At 41.7% G+C, this 18,520-nt stretch overlaps 1 protein-coding gene across 1 annotated transcript in view; it reads left to right on the forward strand.

Moving 5' to 3' along the window:
* Positions 1-1,328: 1,328 nt before the first annotated feature.
* Positions 1,329-18,520, forward strand: part of efr3a (EFR3 homolog A) — a 99,462-nt gene continuing 82,270 nt past the window's right edge. The window contains 3 exon segments of the mRNA XM_084056353.1: positions 1,329-1,399; positions 14,403-14,479; positions 16,427-16,554. Coding sequence (XP_083912479.1) covers positions 16,448-16,554 — 107 coding nt within the window. The 5' untranslated portion in view covers positions 1,329-1,399; positions 14,403-14,479; positions 16,427-16,447.

An 18,520-nucleotide genomic window follows, 5' to 3' on the forward strand; every position in this document is an offset into this window, starting at 1 on the left:
ATAGACGCACGCAACAACGGACGGCCGCGTCCCCATTGGCGAGGCTCTGGCTCCGTCAAAGCCACGCCGTATAGAAGTGGTGTTGGAGAGGAGCAGAGTTTAGGTTGATAGGTAGAGAGCTGTAGGAGCTGCAGCGTTTGTGCTGTTGTTTTGTTGTCGAGTCTCTCGATGGAGTGGAGGCGACGGCAGATGTTGTGAAGTTCTTGAAGAAGCTGTTGGATTGAGGGTACACAAAAAAAATCTCCTTCAAACCTCTACCGGTAACCTCGGGGGGAAAAAGGGAGAAGACGTCTCGTTTAAAGGTGCTGTAAGTAGGGCTGTCACGATTACAAATTTAAGTTGGCGATTTATTATCACTCAAATAATTGCGGTTAACGATTTAATTGTGTTTCTGTCGTTGAAAATTAAATATTAAGAAAATGACATTTCTGTTTGGCTTTTAGCTTTCGTAAACAAAAGTTGCACAGGGCAGATATAACAAATAAACACATATTTAATTACTTTATACTTAGAAATGAACAGTGGAAATAGCAGATCTGTAAGCTCAAACGACGGACCACATGGCATCGCATTGCGACGCGTTTTGAGCTTATAGATCTGCTATTTCCACTATTTTTGATTTTTTTTTTGAAAATATGATATTTTTAACATGGAATTGATTATGACAATTATGCAAACAAATAATTGTGATTCTATAAAATAATTGCGTTTAGACGATTATGTAATAATTGTGACAGGCCTTGCTGTAAGTGACATTGTTTTGTGTTGATATAAGTTTGAAATAGCTGTATGTTCTGATGTTATATGTTGCTATAGAGTGTTTGTTCAGTGACAGGGGGGGTCTCTCCTGTCTCTCCAGTTCTTTGGGTAAACGGAACATACATTTGGGACGCACGGGACACCAATTTCATCCAATGAGGATTGAGAACAAATTCATCAGCTTCAATTTTTGTTTTCCGTTTACTAAAGAGCTGGAGAGACGGGAAGACCCCCTGTTACTGAACAAACACCCTGTAGCAACGATTACTATCAGAATATAGAGCTATTTAGCACTTCATTTAACAAGCAAATATCACTTACAACACCTTTTTTAATGTAGCACTCCTTTCGTGGACTCGACCCGAGCTGCTCTGCGGAGAAGTCCTACTTTGGAAGAAAACGGCAGTCTGGGGGACATGCTCGTTCACCTCTGAGGAACCAGGAGTTATTTTTTTTTAAGACTACATTCTCGTGAATACTTTTTTTTGGGGGGGGGGGGAAGAAGCCATGCCGTCGTGCTGCGTGTCCATCCGGAGAGCCCTGAGGCCGTACAGGCAGGTGCCTCGAACGGAGGCCGACGGGGCCTTCAACCCCACGGGCAGAGCCAACAGCAACCGGAGAAACCGCCTGGCTGGTCTCGGTAGGTGTGGGACGACTGGGCACGCGTAGCACATAGCACTTGCCAGACATGGGCAGATGACGGACTGGGCCAAATTGGCTCTTACGCACAGCAGCCACATTGGAAAGAAATTGGGCCCTCTTCCTTACTTCCTTCACAGGTGTTCCTAATTATGCAAATGAAGGCTCTGTTCCTTTTAGTGTAGCACAGTGTTGTTTTTCTAATTTCAAGGACCCCCCCATGACTCTGACAGTGGTAAAAATGTTGAGTTACATTTGTACACTGTCAGAGTTACACACCCGTAAGGGACCATTTGGAACACCCTCACCCTGACTCTGTTTGACCAGAATAGAACACGACCTCAATTAGCATCATTGGTAACACCTATGAAATAGGACGTAAGGAAGAGGGCCAATTTCTTTCCAATATGGCTGCCGTGCATAGAGCCTATTGGGCCTGTGCCCAAGGGCCCTTCACTGCCAGGGCCCTGGGGGTCCTGAGCCATGTGGTCCGTCGTCAATTTACTTGAATATAAATACAGTATAGAGTATAAATACATTATTATGTATACAATAATGACCAATGTATCTCAATAACTGCCGACAATTATTCTTAAGAATTATTAATTGAAAAGATAATTGTCCGACTTCACTGAGTCTTTATCCGTCCCCGAGAGAGAGAGAGAGAGAGAGAGAGAGAGAGAGAGAGAGAGAGAGAGAGAGAGAGAGAGAGAGAGAGAGAGAGAGAGAGAGGAGAGAGAGAGAGAGAGAGAGAGAGAGAGAGAGAGAGAGAGAGAGAGAGAGAGAGAGAGAGAGAGAGAGAGAGAGAGAGAGAGAGAGAGAGAGAGAGAGAGAGAGAGAGAGAGAGAGAGAGAGAGAGAGAGAGAGAGAGGATACACCAGTCTAATTGTGTCTAATCAGACGATCAGATATCTATGCCTATACCGATATGTCTGGAGAAGTCAAAATTAATTAATTGAAGATTACTTGTCTACATGTCTTTTATGTTTTTTGCTCGACGTTATCATTGTATCCGCTGAAAATGGCAGATTGGCTATTTTTTCTGTGAAAGTTCTCCCCAGAAGACGGATGCTGGGGTTTAAGTTGTTAAATGCATTAATCCTGGTGTCCAGATTCTCTAGGCGAAAAGTTTGCTAAACTAGCCGATCTAACAGTACAAGGCAGCCAATCTACAAGCTCTCAACATTTGGTGTACAGGGAAAAAAAAAACTTGAGTACTTGAGTAAATGCACTTAGTTACTTTACACCACTGGTATTTACATATAGGTCTAAATGGCCTTATGTCTGTATCCGGAGGTCATGTGACTCAGTGGTTAACCTCCGTTTCCTTGTTGACATGCAAAGCAGCCAACAGCAAACAAAACAGATTTGCGTGTGTGCACGGGGGATGACAGCATACCCACATAAACGTAAATGGCATTAATCTGTTTCTGCCTGGGGGGGATTGATTGTCTGCACACACATTATCAATCTATTTTTAAAATTGGAAAGTGTGTGTGTGTGTGTGTGTGTGTGTGTGTGTGTGTGTGTGTGTGTGTGTGTGTGTGTGTGTGTGTGTGTGTGTGTGTGTGTGTGTGTGTGTGTGTGTGTGTGTGTGTGTGTGTGTGTGCGTGCGTGTGCGTGTAATTTATCAATTCAACGTGACCGGGGCCAGCCTTTTCAATCCAGAGGGTGGGTGGGTGTGGGGTTCCACACACACCCAATACTGCACTTAAACCCCACCATCGGTATTTTGGGGAAAGCTTTCACATACAATAGCAATATCGACAAGATTGCCGATCTGCTATTTTCAGCAAAACAGAAAAAGACACTTATTATAGAGCCTTGGGGGACATTGATAGACAGATGACTTATTGTCTAGCAATTACAAACCACGTGAAGCCTTGAATTCATGATTTTTTTTTTTCTTTTTCCTGAGCCAATAATTTGATGGGTGTAGTTCCGGTAGTAGACTCAAAGAGTCTCCTTTGATTCTCCTACCGGACACATTAGCATCTTTCCGCAGGTCATCGAATAATTGGCTTAGGAATGCGACAAAAACGGGGAAAAAAATCAATGCTTCGTGTGTAATTGATAGAAAATAAGCGTTTTTGGGGGTGAACTACTCCTTTAAGTGGTTAAGTAAAACTAAATTAGAATAGGCTATTGTACTTCTTCTACCGCTGGTAATGTATGAGTTAAAGTGAGCAGGACCAATGGTTTAACCCATTAAGACCAGGAACACATCTGTGTCATTTTAGATTTTAGCTGTAGCCATTATTTTATACTTTGGCTATTCAAAAATCATGAACATTTGTGCAAATCTTTGCTTCTGGGGGTCCCTGGAACAAAATATTTTGAGATGGGGTCCGCGACCAAATGGGGGTCCTTGACATGAAAAAGTTTGAGCACCACTGATATTAAAGCGACATACGGTTAACGGTTTTCAGAAAACAGAAAATCTCGGGGCGTTTCGGTACAGAGAGACAACGGAAAGCTGTGTGTGTGTGTGTGTGTGTGTGTGTGTGTGTGTGTGTGTGTGTGTGTGTGTGTGTGTGTGTGTGCGTGTGCGCGTGTGAGTGTGAAGCTGCGCCTGAATGATGCATGGATTCAATTCCCAACGTTGAAGCACATGATGAACATCATTTATTGTGTTGATGTCTGCAGTTACTCTGTGTGTGTGTGTGTGTGTGTGTGTGTGTGTGTGTGTGTGTGTGTGTGTGTGTGTGTGTGTGTGTGCTGGGCTGTGATAACATGGTTTATTGTGTTGATTAACTGCGCTCCATGCGAACGCAGGTTTAATTCCACCATAAATAATTGTGTGTCGGGCACCGTAAATGAAATGCAGCGCGTTTAGCCATGCATGCGAGCGCTCATTCACACATACAGATGTACAGTACATATCGTCTCTGTAGGGTTGAAACCTCATATATCCAAAACTGTTAATTTTCAGGATTCAAATAGAAAAAATTGAAGCTCAAAACGCAACTTGTAGACAGTGGTGTAAAGTAACTAAGTACATTTACTCAAGTACTGTGATTAAGTACAATATTGAGGTACATTTACTTTAGTGGACTATTTCCAAGTTTCAATACTTTTACTTCTACTTCTGCTCCACTACAGTACATCTCGGAGGCAAATATTGTACTTTTACTTCACTACAATTATTTGAAAACTTTAGTTACTAGTTACTTTGCAGATATGTTATAAAACAGACATGAATTAAGGCTATTTGAAAATAGCAGATCTACAAGCTCAGATCTGCTATGATCTGCTATGAGCTTGTAGATCTGCTATTTTCAAACATTTTAGTACTTTTGCTTTTGGTTCTTTAAGTACATTTTGATGCCAATACTTTTGTACTTTTACGCAAGTACATTTTTGATTCCGGTCTTTTACTTGTAACAGAGTACATCTACATTGCAGTATTGATACTTTTACTTAAGTAAAACATTTGAGTACTTTTTCCACCACTGCTTGTAGATCTGTTATGTTTGATATGTTCATGTGACGCTGTAGTGTAGTATGATCAAGCAGGGCATTAATTTACGAAAAAAAAAACGTTAGAATATGGAGATAAGAGGTTCCTGCCCGAAAACAACGATATGCATGTGTTTGAATACACACATTTTAAAATGGTGAACACGGTATCTACAAGCAACACATTGTGAGCTTGTAGATCTACTACTTTTGTTTTACACTCTTGTATGATGAAGTAGGGACATCATTTATGGGGGAAAGAAAACATAACAAAGTTGAAATGATGGAGATACACGGTTTCTGCCTGAACACGACCATAAACACAAATACATGTGTTAGAAGTGTACACACACGCACGCACGCACGCACGCACGCACGCACGAACGCACACACACACACATGGATTTTCTCCTTATCTTTGATGTTCTACTGTGGTCACGGATGCTGCATCTCACCATCCCAGCATGACCACACACACACACACACACACACACACACACACACACACACACACACACACACACACACACACACACACACGCTGTGCTCTCTGTGTACTATCTTTCTTCCTTATCAGTTCATTAAGTTGAATAATGAGAATGGAAACGGTTCAATTCCATCTGCGCTGTCCCTGCGTAACCTCCGTGCGCGCGCACACACACACACACACACACACACACACACACACGCACACGCACACGTCACACACACACACACACACACACACACAATGATGTATGATAGTTCACGGGTGTCGCGTATCTCTTGTGGACATGTTTGATATATTGTTTTGTTTGTGGGTGTGTGTGCGATTGTGTACGGATGTGTGTACTGCTGTGAATACGTGCATAATGTTACAGCGCGTATGCGTTGTGCGTGCGTACGCATTGTTGTGCATTTTTCACACTCGAGCATTGATTTATGTGTCTCTCTGTGGATGTTTATTTATTTTAACCGCGTGTTTGGTTGCTTGACTTTGGGTATGTGTGTGCGCGTGGGTGCTTGCGTGTGTGTGTGTGTGTGTGTGTGTGTGTGTGTGTGTGTGTGTGTGTGTGCGCTGCGCGCGCGTGCGTGCGTGTGTTTGCGTGTGCCTGTGTGAGTCTGTGTGAAGATTGTATGTGTAAACATCTGTGTCAGCATTGATAGCATGGTGTTGTACAACAAATCTGTTGGCCAACAAATGTCAGACTCACAAGCTCAATCAGCCTCATTATGCGCTGGTAGATCTGACAGGTTTTTTTTCTGCTTCGAGGCACGTTTCGAGCTTGTAGATCTGCTACTTTTGATGCTTTTGTGTGACTCTGTAGTATGATCAAATAGTGTGTTAATTTACTAGAAAACACGAAAAAGTTTGAATATGCTTTTTCATCGCTTCTTGGTGTACAGACAGTTAGCAGGATGACGCATTGGAAGGTCATGTTAGAAAAAAAGAGGGTTTGTGCTTCAACCAGGCCTGGAATGTCTTAATTTTAGGGCCAAGGCCACTTGGCCTTTGGTGTTGTACCTTTTTTTTGTAGGGCACAAAGGGCAAACGCCAGGGCAGGAAGGCCATCAAATAAAACTAAATAATACATTTAATTCAAATATTCTGTACATAGTATTGGTGAAATACATATTTACATAAGTTGTTTATTTCTCAAATAATTTATTGGTATTTACCAATTACCCATTTCTGTAGAAATCACCGAGTTAAAAGTTAGTACACGCCGATTCACTGACCTGGAACACCTATACGTTGTTTTACCTTTCAAGCCGGGAACACCTATGTGACACTGTTGCTATATACAATATACAGCAACATTACTTATTCTTTTTTTCATAAAATATATATATATATTTTTTTTCCAGAAAGCTTAGGTCAGGAGAAGGCATTGTTAGAATCGGCCTCAGGTCTAAATGGGTTCATTTGAAGATGGGAATGTTGAGGGCAGGTGTTAAGGATTCATCATTTCAACAAAAGACATGTTTTAAAAAACTGTATTGACAAGAGAGAGGCAGAGGAGAAAAGGCTATAATCAGCTGGGGAAGTGTGGACATGCCTCAAGGCCACTGTGACCTCAGGGCAGGCCATTATTTTAACCCATTCAATCCGGGAACACATACTGTGTCATTTTAGATTTTTTTTTAGCTAGACCCATTATTTTATAAACAAAGGCCTCTCATTTTCAGTGACTAATAAAGTCAATGCCTTCAACTTAAAGGTGGACACATAGTTCATGAGACAACTTCATTTGAAACAATTATTTTCTCCCAACCATAAGAGTACACCATATTTACTGAACAGATATCACCGATTGAGGCGGTTTAAACTGGTGCAAAAGAAATCCTCTCCTTTTTATCCAAAGTCATACTTTTCCCCCTCAACTATCTTAAAGGACGACTTCACCACTTTTCAACATATCTTCATATAATAGGTCCTCACTAATGCTCATGATAAAATGATACCATTTTTTTCTAATCAGTCTGTGTCTCAGAGGAGGGCTGTAGACAGTTCAGAAACCCGTCTACCAGTGACATCATCGATGGGGAATCCAAGCTAATAGAAACTGCAGGCTTTGTATTCCTGGAAAGTTGCAATGCAATAATAGATCCCATTGTTCTCGCCTTAATAAAAATCTGAATAAAAAAATTGTAATCTTTTTGGAAAAAAAAATCCTGCCTAACGATGATGTCACTGGTAGACGGGTTTCTGAACTGTCTACAGCCCTCCTCTGAGACACAGACTGATTAGAAAAAAATGGTATCATTTTATCGTGAGCATTAGTGAGGACCTATTATATGAAGATATGTTGAAAAGTGGTGAAGTCGTCCTTTAAGTCCTGTAATTGTGACATATATACATATATATATTCAAAGATTTGCACAAATTCTCATGATAAAAAAGCAGCTACAAGCTCATAGCGCTATGAGCTTGTATATCTGCTACTTTTGAATAGCCAAAGTATAAGATAATGGTTCAAGTGTTTAAAATGACAGTTGCGTTCCTGGTCGTAATGGGTTATGGGGCAGAAGGCCAAAGTGAGGGCCCACGGTGCCGTTGAACTCCTCTCGCCTGGCTTCAACAGTGGAGTGCTAAACAAAAAGGATCCAGTAAACATATTCCACAATGTGAAAACAAGCTAGCACAGCTCAAATATCAAGTCAAAGAGGACACAAACACTCACTTTTCCATTCATCTATTTAGCTCACATAAATAAATAAAAAGCCGTCCTCCGATCGTTTGCAGTGAGTTTCCAGAATCTAAATGGAGTCCTTGTTGTGTTATTTAGTCTGAAGCTTCACTTGTGTCGGTGTTGTGTAACACAGTTGTTCTCAGCCTCTTCCAGGTCAGGGCCCACTTGAAAATATTGAAAGTGTTCAGTGTACATTGTTGTCTGTTAGTTTGTGCTGTGGTGTTGTGTCACTGCGATTCATTTAAATTTGTATTCGGTTCAGTGCATTAATGCTCGTTTGATAAGGTGAACATTAGCAATCCAGCGTGTGCGTGTGCGTGTGCGTGTGCATGTGTGTGTGTGTGTTCTAAACCAGCATGCTGAAGCGTGACCTTCATATAATAGATTTCCTTTATTTCCCCCTGAGTTGACACAGGCTCTCCTGCTCCTCGTCTGTTCATGCTTAACGAGTTCTTCTTAACGAGCTAGTTCTTAACGAGCAATTAGCATGTAATTATGTGTCAGTCAGCTCACAGTGTGTGGTAATAATGGCTGAAGACTGATCATTATACTCTCTACATCTGTGCTATTGACCCGACCCGACCGACCCACGCTGGTTTCTATTGGCTGTTCCTAAGGTCAGTTGAGCCACACTGGTTTCTATTGGCTGTTCATAATGTCAGCTGACCCACACTTGTTTCTACTGGCTGTTCATAATGTCAGGCCAAGGACAACCCCCCCCCCCCCCCCCCCATTTGATAACATTGTATTAAACGTCTATGTTAATTTATTCCAGAGGTAGTACAAATATTTTGTTTGTATAATCTGGGAGTTACGGACCTGTAAGGGTCCATTTTGTTAGTAACTAGCAATCCAGCAATCCAGTGTCGCTGTCCAGCACCACGGACAGCGACACTGTTGGTTCGGCTACACTTACTGCTTGACGGTAGCTTATTACATTTCTGCATTATGCACATACCTGTCAGAACTACCTTTAAAAATGATGTTCTCTGAATTTAGTCACACGATATACAGTATGTGTAAAGCACGACCACAAATGCGTCCGGTGCGGTTTATTGCTGTACAGTGCGGGATTTTGCGGGACCCGCAGTAATGTTTCTTTTTTTTCTTTTTTTTCTTTTTTTGACCGCTCACAGGTATTTAAAAAATGCCTGCAACATTTGCATTGGAACCTGCAGGACTTAATCCCGATACTGGACTCTCTAATATATAAATATAAACTTTGACTTTGACCTATTTTTTTCTTATTTAAAAAAAATATATATATATATTTATATATATAATTGTTTACCCCTTTTTCTCCCCAATTTAGTCATTATGCCAATTGATTCCTCCCCACACACATTTCTGTGTTGGCACTGCTGTCGTATCCTACTGACTCACCTGCCAGTGAGGAGCCCCCACCAGGAGGACGTAGAGCCTTCGTCCTACTCCTCCCACCCAGCACTCCCCGCTGACAGGTGCCGCCCCCAGCCCGTAGGAGCCGGATGCACCACGGTGGATTCGAACCCACAACCTCCGTGGTGATGGGCAGTAACTTAACCACTGTTTGACCTCTTTATAGAGCACCGAAGTCTGACGTCATTTTACACATCCTACCTGGTTCGCGCTTTTCCAGCCCCATTCGGAATTCCCATAGACGTCTTTAATGTCGCGTCAAATAAGAACTGTGTTCCAAAAATAAACAAATGACCCCGGCGGTTTGACTCTTATGGATATGAAGCATCAACTGACAGTGAGAAAACGCTAATGTTACTTCCGCCGAATAAGTTACATTTTCGCCAGAAACAGACTGTATCAAATATAAGTGATTGACTATCATAAACGATACAGAACCTCCTCCCTGATAATATCGCCGAGACAGTTTGTTTATTTTTGGACCACAATTCTTATATGAGACGATTCTAAGATGACCCAATGTTATTCTCCATAGAGATATTACTTTACGAACCAGGGGATGAACGAGTGACGTCAGGACTTCTGTACTCTATTGATAATACACATCATGCAAAATTTGACTAGACGTCTCTAATAGCTGCCTTTGAACGTTGCAATTCAAATCGCAACAACAATAACAACTCCCAACAAAACATCCCCCATATAAACATCAAATATGTATTCAGTGTGCGGTGCCATGAGGCGCCTCCGGTGAGAAATGACACAAAAGGTGAGATGAGGCCGGTGTAATGACACAGTCCTCCGTCCAGGAGAGAGAACACCCCAAGGCGGGCAGGCGCTGCTTGAAATGCGACCCCGGGATGTGTCTCCATGTCAGGGGGAAACGGAGATGAATGGATGAGTCATGGAGGTTGTGACAGGCGTCTAGGACTGGATGAATCACTGAATTACACTCTCCACTGTGAATCACGCTCTAAAGCCCGTGTCCTCAAATCTAAACGGTCCTCGCCTTGCATAACCCTGTAGACCAGTGGTTCTCAAACTTTTTTCAAGTCGAGGACGATTTTAATGGGCTAATACCAAAACCTAATCATTATTATTTTGTTCTTGTTTTGTTTTTTTTCTAATGGAAACGTGAACAAAAACACATTGCATAACTTGGGTTGTGGAACGTTTCCGGTTATGGAAGGGACACCCTTTTGTAGTCAAAGTGAGAAATTAGTGAGAATCAATTTGAGCTGCTTTGGTCTCGCTAATGCACTGGTGTTGTAACAAGGCAGGTTAATTACTGTGTTGTAACGAGGTAGGTAATTACTGGCTCTATAATGAGCACCTTTCAGAGAGAGAGAGAGAGAGAGAGAGGGAGAGGGGGAGAGAGCGAGAGAGAGAGACTTTCTGTTAAAAGTTCAGACTGAGAGAAACTTTCTGTAAAAACGTTCAGACTTTGAAGGAGCATGCATTGGCTTTTAGTGTGTGTGTGTGTGTGTGAGTGAGTGAGTGAGTGAAGCAGGGTGACCTGGCTTCACCCGGTTGTCAGGGTGTGACGCTGTTGTCACCCACGGGACCGTTTGGAGGAAGGACCCGGGGCACCTGGGAAATGGAGTCTTGTAGAGTTGACCCTGTACTCCCTGTACATGTGTTTCCAGAGCGCTCATCCATCACAGTGAGAGCTGTGTGTGTGTGTGTGTGTGTGTGTGTGTGTGTGTGTGTGTGTGTGTGTGTGTGTGTGTGTGTGTGTGTGTGTGTGTGTGTGTGTGTGTGTGTGTGTGTGTGTGTGTGTGTGTGTGCGCGCGCTTGTATTACTATACTTGTGAGGGCCAAAGTACACAGCGTGTTGGGCTTTCAAATTAGGAAAATATGCATGTTGGGCTTAGTGTGTGTGTGTGTGTGTGTGTGTGTGTGTGTGTGTGTGTGTGTGTGTGTGTGTGTGTGTGTGTGTGTGTGTGTGTGTGTGTGTGTGTGTGTGTGTGTGTGTGTGTGTGTGTGTGTGTGTGTGTGTGCGTGTGCACGCGCGTCTCCACTCACTCACTGCTCTGGTGACTCATGGCTTGTTGGAATGACCAGCAGTCAAACAGCACCACCTGCTGGTGAGAACAGCAGACTAAGCAGCCCATACAGACTCATAGGTTGACAGAGTGGGGGACATAGGCTCTATTCACAGCAGCCATATTATGAAGACATTCACAGGTGTTACCAATGATACTAATGAAGGCTCTGTTCCATTCTGGACAAACAGAGTCAGGGTGCTGATATTGCGTAAGGGTCCATTTGGTTCCATTTGTACACTCTCAGAGTTACGGTGCTCGTGGAAACCACTGTGCTAGACTAAATGGAACAGAGCCTTCATTAGTATCATTGGTAACACCTGTGAATGAAGTGATAATATGGCTGCTGTGCATAGAGCCTATTGGAAAGGAGAGGAAAACTATCATAACATATTTAGTATTAATATCTACTAGGCATCGGACCATTGGGAGGTTATGCAGTACCTGTTATCAGAGTACTTAGTAAAGTACCCTTTGACCACACAAACCCGCCAGAGGTGGAGAGTATGTTTTTGTGTCCGTCCTTCCGTGTGTCCGCCAAGCTAACATTGGTCAAGCTTCACGTGACACGTGACAATATGTTGAAAGGGTGTGCTTTGATTGGCTAGCGAGACGCATGACGAAATACAAACCTATAAATGGGTGTGTCACTTAAAAAAATTATTTATATTTTTTGAAGTGAGCTTCCATCAGCCAAGCTAACATTGGTCAGGTGACACGTGACAATATGTAATATAAATAGGTAAGACAGGATTAATCAGGAACAGTTCTGGCGGAGACCTGTGCTCCGAGGAGCACATTTTCTAGTTTTTGGGCGGTGCAACCGCCCCTATATGTGAGGTTTGGAATTTGCACCCCCCCCAACCCTGCGCTGTGATTGGCCACCATTGTACCCCCCTAACCCTGCACCGTTTTCTAGCCAACTCTATTCCGGACTGTTGGCTAGAAACACATGACACATGTGCATAGCCCTATAAACAGGACTATGCACTTAAAACAAACATAAAAGTGTTTTTTTTAAGTGAATCACTTCCATCACTGTGATGACCACTGTGACCACACCGCCCACTTCACAGCTTTAGCTGAAAATAGAACAAGAGTTTGTTGATCTGACATTTTCTACGAAAGCTTTTCCCCACAATATGGACGCTGGGGTTTAAGTGGTTAGGATATCACTCGGAGGCCAGTCTATGACGTCATATTGATGACATCAGGGATTTCCATATATGGGCATAACAGGGACACAAACAGACAGACAGACAGGCAGGTTTGCGCGCACACACACACACACACACACACACACACACACACACACACACACACACACACACACACACACACACACACACACACACACACACACACACACACACAGCTGCGAGCTTACACATCTGCTATGTTTCAGTGCATGACACTGGCACGCAACTAAATGCAAATATAAATCATGAACTCAAAATATCTAATCCTGAACCTAACCCCAACATCAATCTTTTTCTAATTGTAAACCCATCTCAAAAATATTTTTTTCAACCATACATAAGAACAATTTTCCTTGTTAGAACCAGCTAAAATTTTACTGAAAAAAACGGACGTTGTGGGGGACCATTTGGCTGCTAAATGGTCCCCCTCAAATATAAAGGGAAATTGTTATTTTTATGGTTGAACATTTTTTTTTTCAATGTGCGTTTTTTCCAAATTCTACTATACTTGTGGGGACGTTTGGTCCTCACACATATAGTAATATACACGCGCACGCACACACACACACACACGCACACACGCACACACGCACACACGTCCAGTTTGAAGTGGATTGGTAAAGCATGATACGCACGGAGTGACCTATGAATCTGGACGCGTGTGTGTGTGTGTGTGTGTGACCGCCACGTGATGACTCATGCCTGTCCTGCTGACTCAGAGCCACAGCGTTTAATACTAATGAATATGGATTGATAGGTTAATGACCTCGCATTGTCATTTATATGACGCGTCATGTGTCTTCCACATTTAACCACTTAACCCATTAAGACCGGTAACGCATCTGTGTCATTTTAAGATTTCTTTGGCCATTCAAAAATAGCAGATATACAAGCTCGTAGCGCTACGAGCTTGTATATCTGCTATTTTTTAATAGCCAAATATATCTAAACAATGACACAGATTCTTCCCTGGTCTAAATGGGTTATGTCCAGTGGTTCTCAACCTTGAGGTGGTGCTAAGGTGGTGATCTTGTGCACTAGATATGTTGGCTGGGGTGATATATTGTGGTGATATTATTATGCTTTAGGGCAGTGGTGTAAAGTAACTAAGTGCATTTACTCAAGTACTGTACGTAAGTACACTTCTGAGGATGTCTTTATTTCACTGGAGTGTTTCCAATTTTCAATACTTTTAATACTTTTTTTTTTTTTTTTACTCCACTACAATTACTTGGAAACTTTGTTTTTTTTGGTTACTTCGTAGATTGTGATTATTTGGTTTGTAGTTACTTCACTTGCATGGTTTCCTTTGTCAGCCAGTGCATTGATTGATTGAAGTATTGATTGACACGAGAGAGAGAGAGAGAGAGAGAGAGAGAGAGAGAGAGAGAGAGAGAGAGAGAGAGAGAGAGAGAGAGAGAGAGAGAGAGAGAGAGAGAGAGAGAGAGAGAGAGAGAGAGAGAGAGAGAGAGAGAGAGAGAGAGAGAGAGAGAGAGAGAGAGAATGTTTATGTGCGTGCTGTTTTCACGTATGTATTAATGTTAATTGCGTGTGTTTCCAGGTGTGTGTGGATGCTGTGGACCTCTTAGTGCGTGTGTGAATTACTGTTTGTTTTCAGGTGTGCATTTCATTTTATTGTGTATGTTAATGTGTATTCTGTATTAATGTGTGTGTGTGTTGTTTCCAGTTGTGTATTAAAATGTTTATTGTGTGTGTGTGTGTGTTTCCAGGTGTGTGTGGATGCTGTGGCCCTCTCAGGCCGAGGTACAAGCGTCTGGTGGACAACATCTTCCCTGAGGACCCCAAAGTGAGTGACCATCCACATGATGTGTAGATCTGATAAACAAACACATTTTCCAAAAATAGCGTAAATAGCAGATTTACAAACTTGTAGAGGGGTGGAGCAGGGGGCGGAGCTTGACAGCAGGGAGTGTTGGGCGCGAGGAGTAGGACGAAGGCTCACTGGTAGGTGGGTCCGTAGGACACACCATCAGTGACAACACACAGAAATATGTGTTGCGAGGAATTAATTGGCACAACGACTAAATTGTAGAGAAAAAAATGGCAGAACGCGTGGACAAAAATACATTTTTTTTTTATTGTGGTGCAGTGTTCATTTTGTCGACTAAAACTATGACGATAAATGTTCATCAACTACAGTTTGACGCTGACGACGACTAAATTAAAACGAAACAAAAACTAAGCTATGAAAGCTAAAACTACTGACAATTTCGTCAACAAATAGAAACTAGATGTACATGGAGGGACTAGTGGAGTAGAAAGTCATTTTCTACTCCACTAGAAAGTCATTTTCTGCTTGGCTGAGTTAAACATTTCAGAAATATGACTAAAACTAAATGGTATCTTATTCAAAATGCTATGACTAAAACTAAATCAACATAATGGCGTCAAAATGAACACTGTTGTGGTGGTGTTGACTGAAAGTCAGTGTACCTGCTGGGTGGTTGCTATATTAAACCACCTTTGAATTAACAACGTACATATTTTAATCACATTGTCCCAGGACCTCACCACACCATTAACCCATTAAGACCTGGAACTGTGTCATTTTTAGATTTGAGCTAAAAAGCATTATTTTACACTTTGGGCTATTCAAAAATAGCAGATATACAAGCTCATAGCGCGGCACCGAGTGCCGCGCTATGAGCTTGTAGATCTGCTGTTTTTGAAAAATCGTGAAAATGTGTGAAAATCTTTGAATATATATATTTTTAAAGCGAACATTTTTAACTCAAATCTTTGCTTCTGGGGGGTCCCTGGAACAACATATTTGGTTGGAGTCTGCGGCCAAATACATAACATTTTGGGGGTTCTTGGCATGAAAAACTTTGAGCACCACTGATGTAGAAACATACATTTTCAGAAAACTGTTGAGATTTAGGAGACATGCAGAATCGGCTTCAGGTCTCAATGGGTTAAAATGGTAATCATCATCAGCACATAAAAACTATATAAAAAAAGAATGGCGTTGACACGACACAAAGGTTCCCCGGTTCTAATTATGAAAAATGACACCGGTGGCACGTTATTGCCCGTGTGAGCCCCTGTCACCTTGTTAATTAAAATATGCTTTGTGCGTGTGCGTGTGCGTAAACATGCTTGTGGGAAATGTAAATGCAGCAGAGATCGGGACCTCGTCAAATTGTTGATCGCTCACTGAGAGGTTTAGGTGATAAAACCCAGTCTGTGGGGAGGCTTAGTCTGTCTGGAAATAGATTCAACACCTCTAACATGGTTAAATGGAGTTTGAAGTTACCATGGGTTTGTATAGGAAGGGGGGCGTGTCTGATAAAATGCATATCAAATATCTAAATACTGAATCAAGCAACTACAAACGGTCCTGGGTCATCCCAAAAGCCTGAGTACATGATAAAATGACCCCATTTTTAAAAAAAAAGTGAAATATCCCTTTGTATCCCCACAATAACAGAAAACACACTAGCATGGAGCCCTGAGGGACTCCGGTCAACCATAATAGGGTTTTAACACATTACCTTCCTTGATAGATCGTTTTTTTATCCCCTTGCCAGCGTAATTACCTTAAATAGATGATCATTGAAACGCCGTGGAAGCCAAGTTGTGTACAACACATTTTTTTTCAAATTTTAAAAAAAAATGATCATTTGATAATAGAATACATTGATGCATTCTTGGCAGGCAAGTTATGTATTTAATAGAACGCATGAATGCGTTCTTGGCAGGCAATGTGTTAAGTGGTGTCTTGTCCCTTCAGGATGGCCTCAGTAAGTCGGACATGGAGAAGTTGACGTTCTACGCGGTGTCTGCTCCAGAGAAGCTGGACCGCATCGGAGCCTACCTGGCAGAGAGGCTGAGCAGGGATGTGGTCCGACACCGCTACGGGTGAGACAGACACACACACACACACACACACACACACACACACACACACACACACACACACACACACACACACACACACACACACACACACACTCGCTTCCTAAGCACTTTTTTTCACTTTGAAAAAAAAAAATAATAATAATCGCACTGGCCAGAAATAGCCAGAAATAATTCGGGCACTCAATGAGTTAAGTACAATTTTGAGGTATTTTTACTTTACTTGAGTATTTCCAATTTCCAATACTTTTACTTCTACTCCACTACATCTCGGATTCAAATATTGTACTTTTACTCCACTACAATTATTTGAAAACTTTAGTTACTTGTTACTTTTTAGATTTGATTATAATTACAAAACATACATTAACCACTTCAGCCCTATATACATTTCGGCCATTTGAAAATAGCCAATCTACTAGCTCACAATGCGTCGCGATGCGACACATTGTGAGCTTGTAGATCTGCTATTTTCAAAAAGTTTTTTATACATTTGAAAACTTGAAACGGGACATTCTGCATAATGAGTACTATCTACTTTTGGTACATTTTAAATTCCTGACTTTTACATGTAACTATATTGCATTATTGATACTTTTAGTTAAAGGACGACTTCCCCATTTTCAACCTGTCTTCATATAATTGGTCCTCACTAATGCTCATGATAAAATGGCACCATTGTTGTCTAGTGTGTCTGGGTCTCAGAGGAGGGTGTGTACAGTTCAAAAACCTGTCTACCAGTGACATCATCGATGGGTAATCCAAGCTAATAGAAACTACAGGCTTTCTATTCCTGGAAAGTTAGCATGCTATAATGGAAGCCATTGTTCTCACGTTAATACACATTTAAATAGAAAAAAGTATGTATGTAAGAAAAACAAAAACGTTCTAACGATGAATGTCACTGGTAGACGGGTTCCTAAAGTGTCCACAGCCCTCCTATGAGTACAAATAATGAAAAAAAAAATCAGGAGCATTAGTGAGGATCTATTAACCCATTAAGACCTGAGGCCGCTTCTAAACATTTTCTAAACAGTTTTTCTGAAAAAAAATGTCCGATTTTTAAAAAATCGTGGAAATAGCCAAAGAAATAGCCAAAGAAATCTAAAATTACAATGATGCATTCCCGGTCTTAAAGGGTTAATGAAGATTGAAAATAGTTGAAAGTGGGTGAAGTCGTCCTTTGAGTACTTTTTCCACCACTGACACATGCGCACACACACGCACACGCACACACACACACACACACACACACACACACACACACACACACACACACACACACACACACACACACACACACACACACACACACACACACACACACACACACACACACACACACATTCTTACACTACCCGGCAGAGCGGCTGAGCATAACGTGGCGTGACGTCGTCACGGGTCAGTCTGCCGTCACCTCTCTGACCTTGACATTTACATCAGTGGCACTCAATCATTTTCATGTCAAGGACGGAACCCCAATGCAATATGTATTTGGCCGTGGACGCCGATATGAAAATATGTTATGACAGGAACCCTCATACAACATTTGTGTTGTAAACTCATTCAGTGCCTGACTTATTTCTGGCAGTTTGGCTCCGAGTGCCAGAGCCAAAATTCATTGTAAAAAAAAAAGTGCTTAGGAGCCGAGATACAGCCCTTTTCAGTAAGAAGTTAAACAAGGAGTGAATGGAGCAGATTTTTTTGTCTTTTTATTTTTACGTCTTAGATGCCCAGTGGCACAGGGCTTATGATACAATGGGCGTCTTAGACGTTGAGTGGCACTGAATGAGTTAAAATGCTTCAAAAAGTAGGCGTATTCCAAATACAAGATGATTTTTTTTTTGTATAGCTGATATACAAGCTCATAATTTGTTGTGAGCCTGTAGATACCTTGTGAGCTTGTGATGTTCCTTTTTGCCATATTTAAAATAATAATGTGTGAGGCAACTGAAAAACACATGTTTTT

The sequence above is a fragment of the Gymnoscopelus microlampas genome, assembly GCF_963454915.1.
Source record: "Gymnoscopelus microlampas genome assembly, chromosome: 5".
Lineage (NCBI taxonomy): Eukaryota > Metazoa > Chordata > Actinopteri > Myctophiformes > Myctophidae > Gymnoscopelus > Gymnoscopelus microlampas.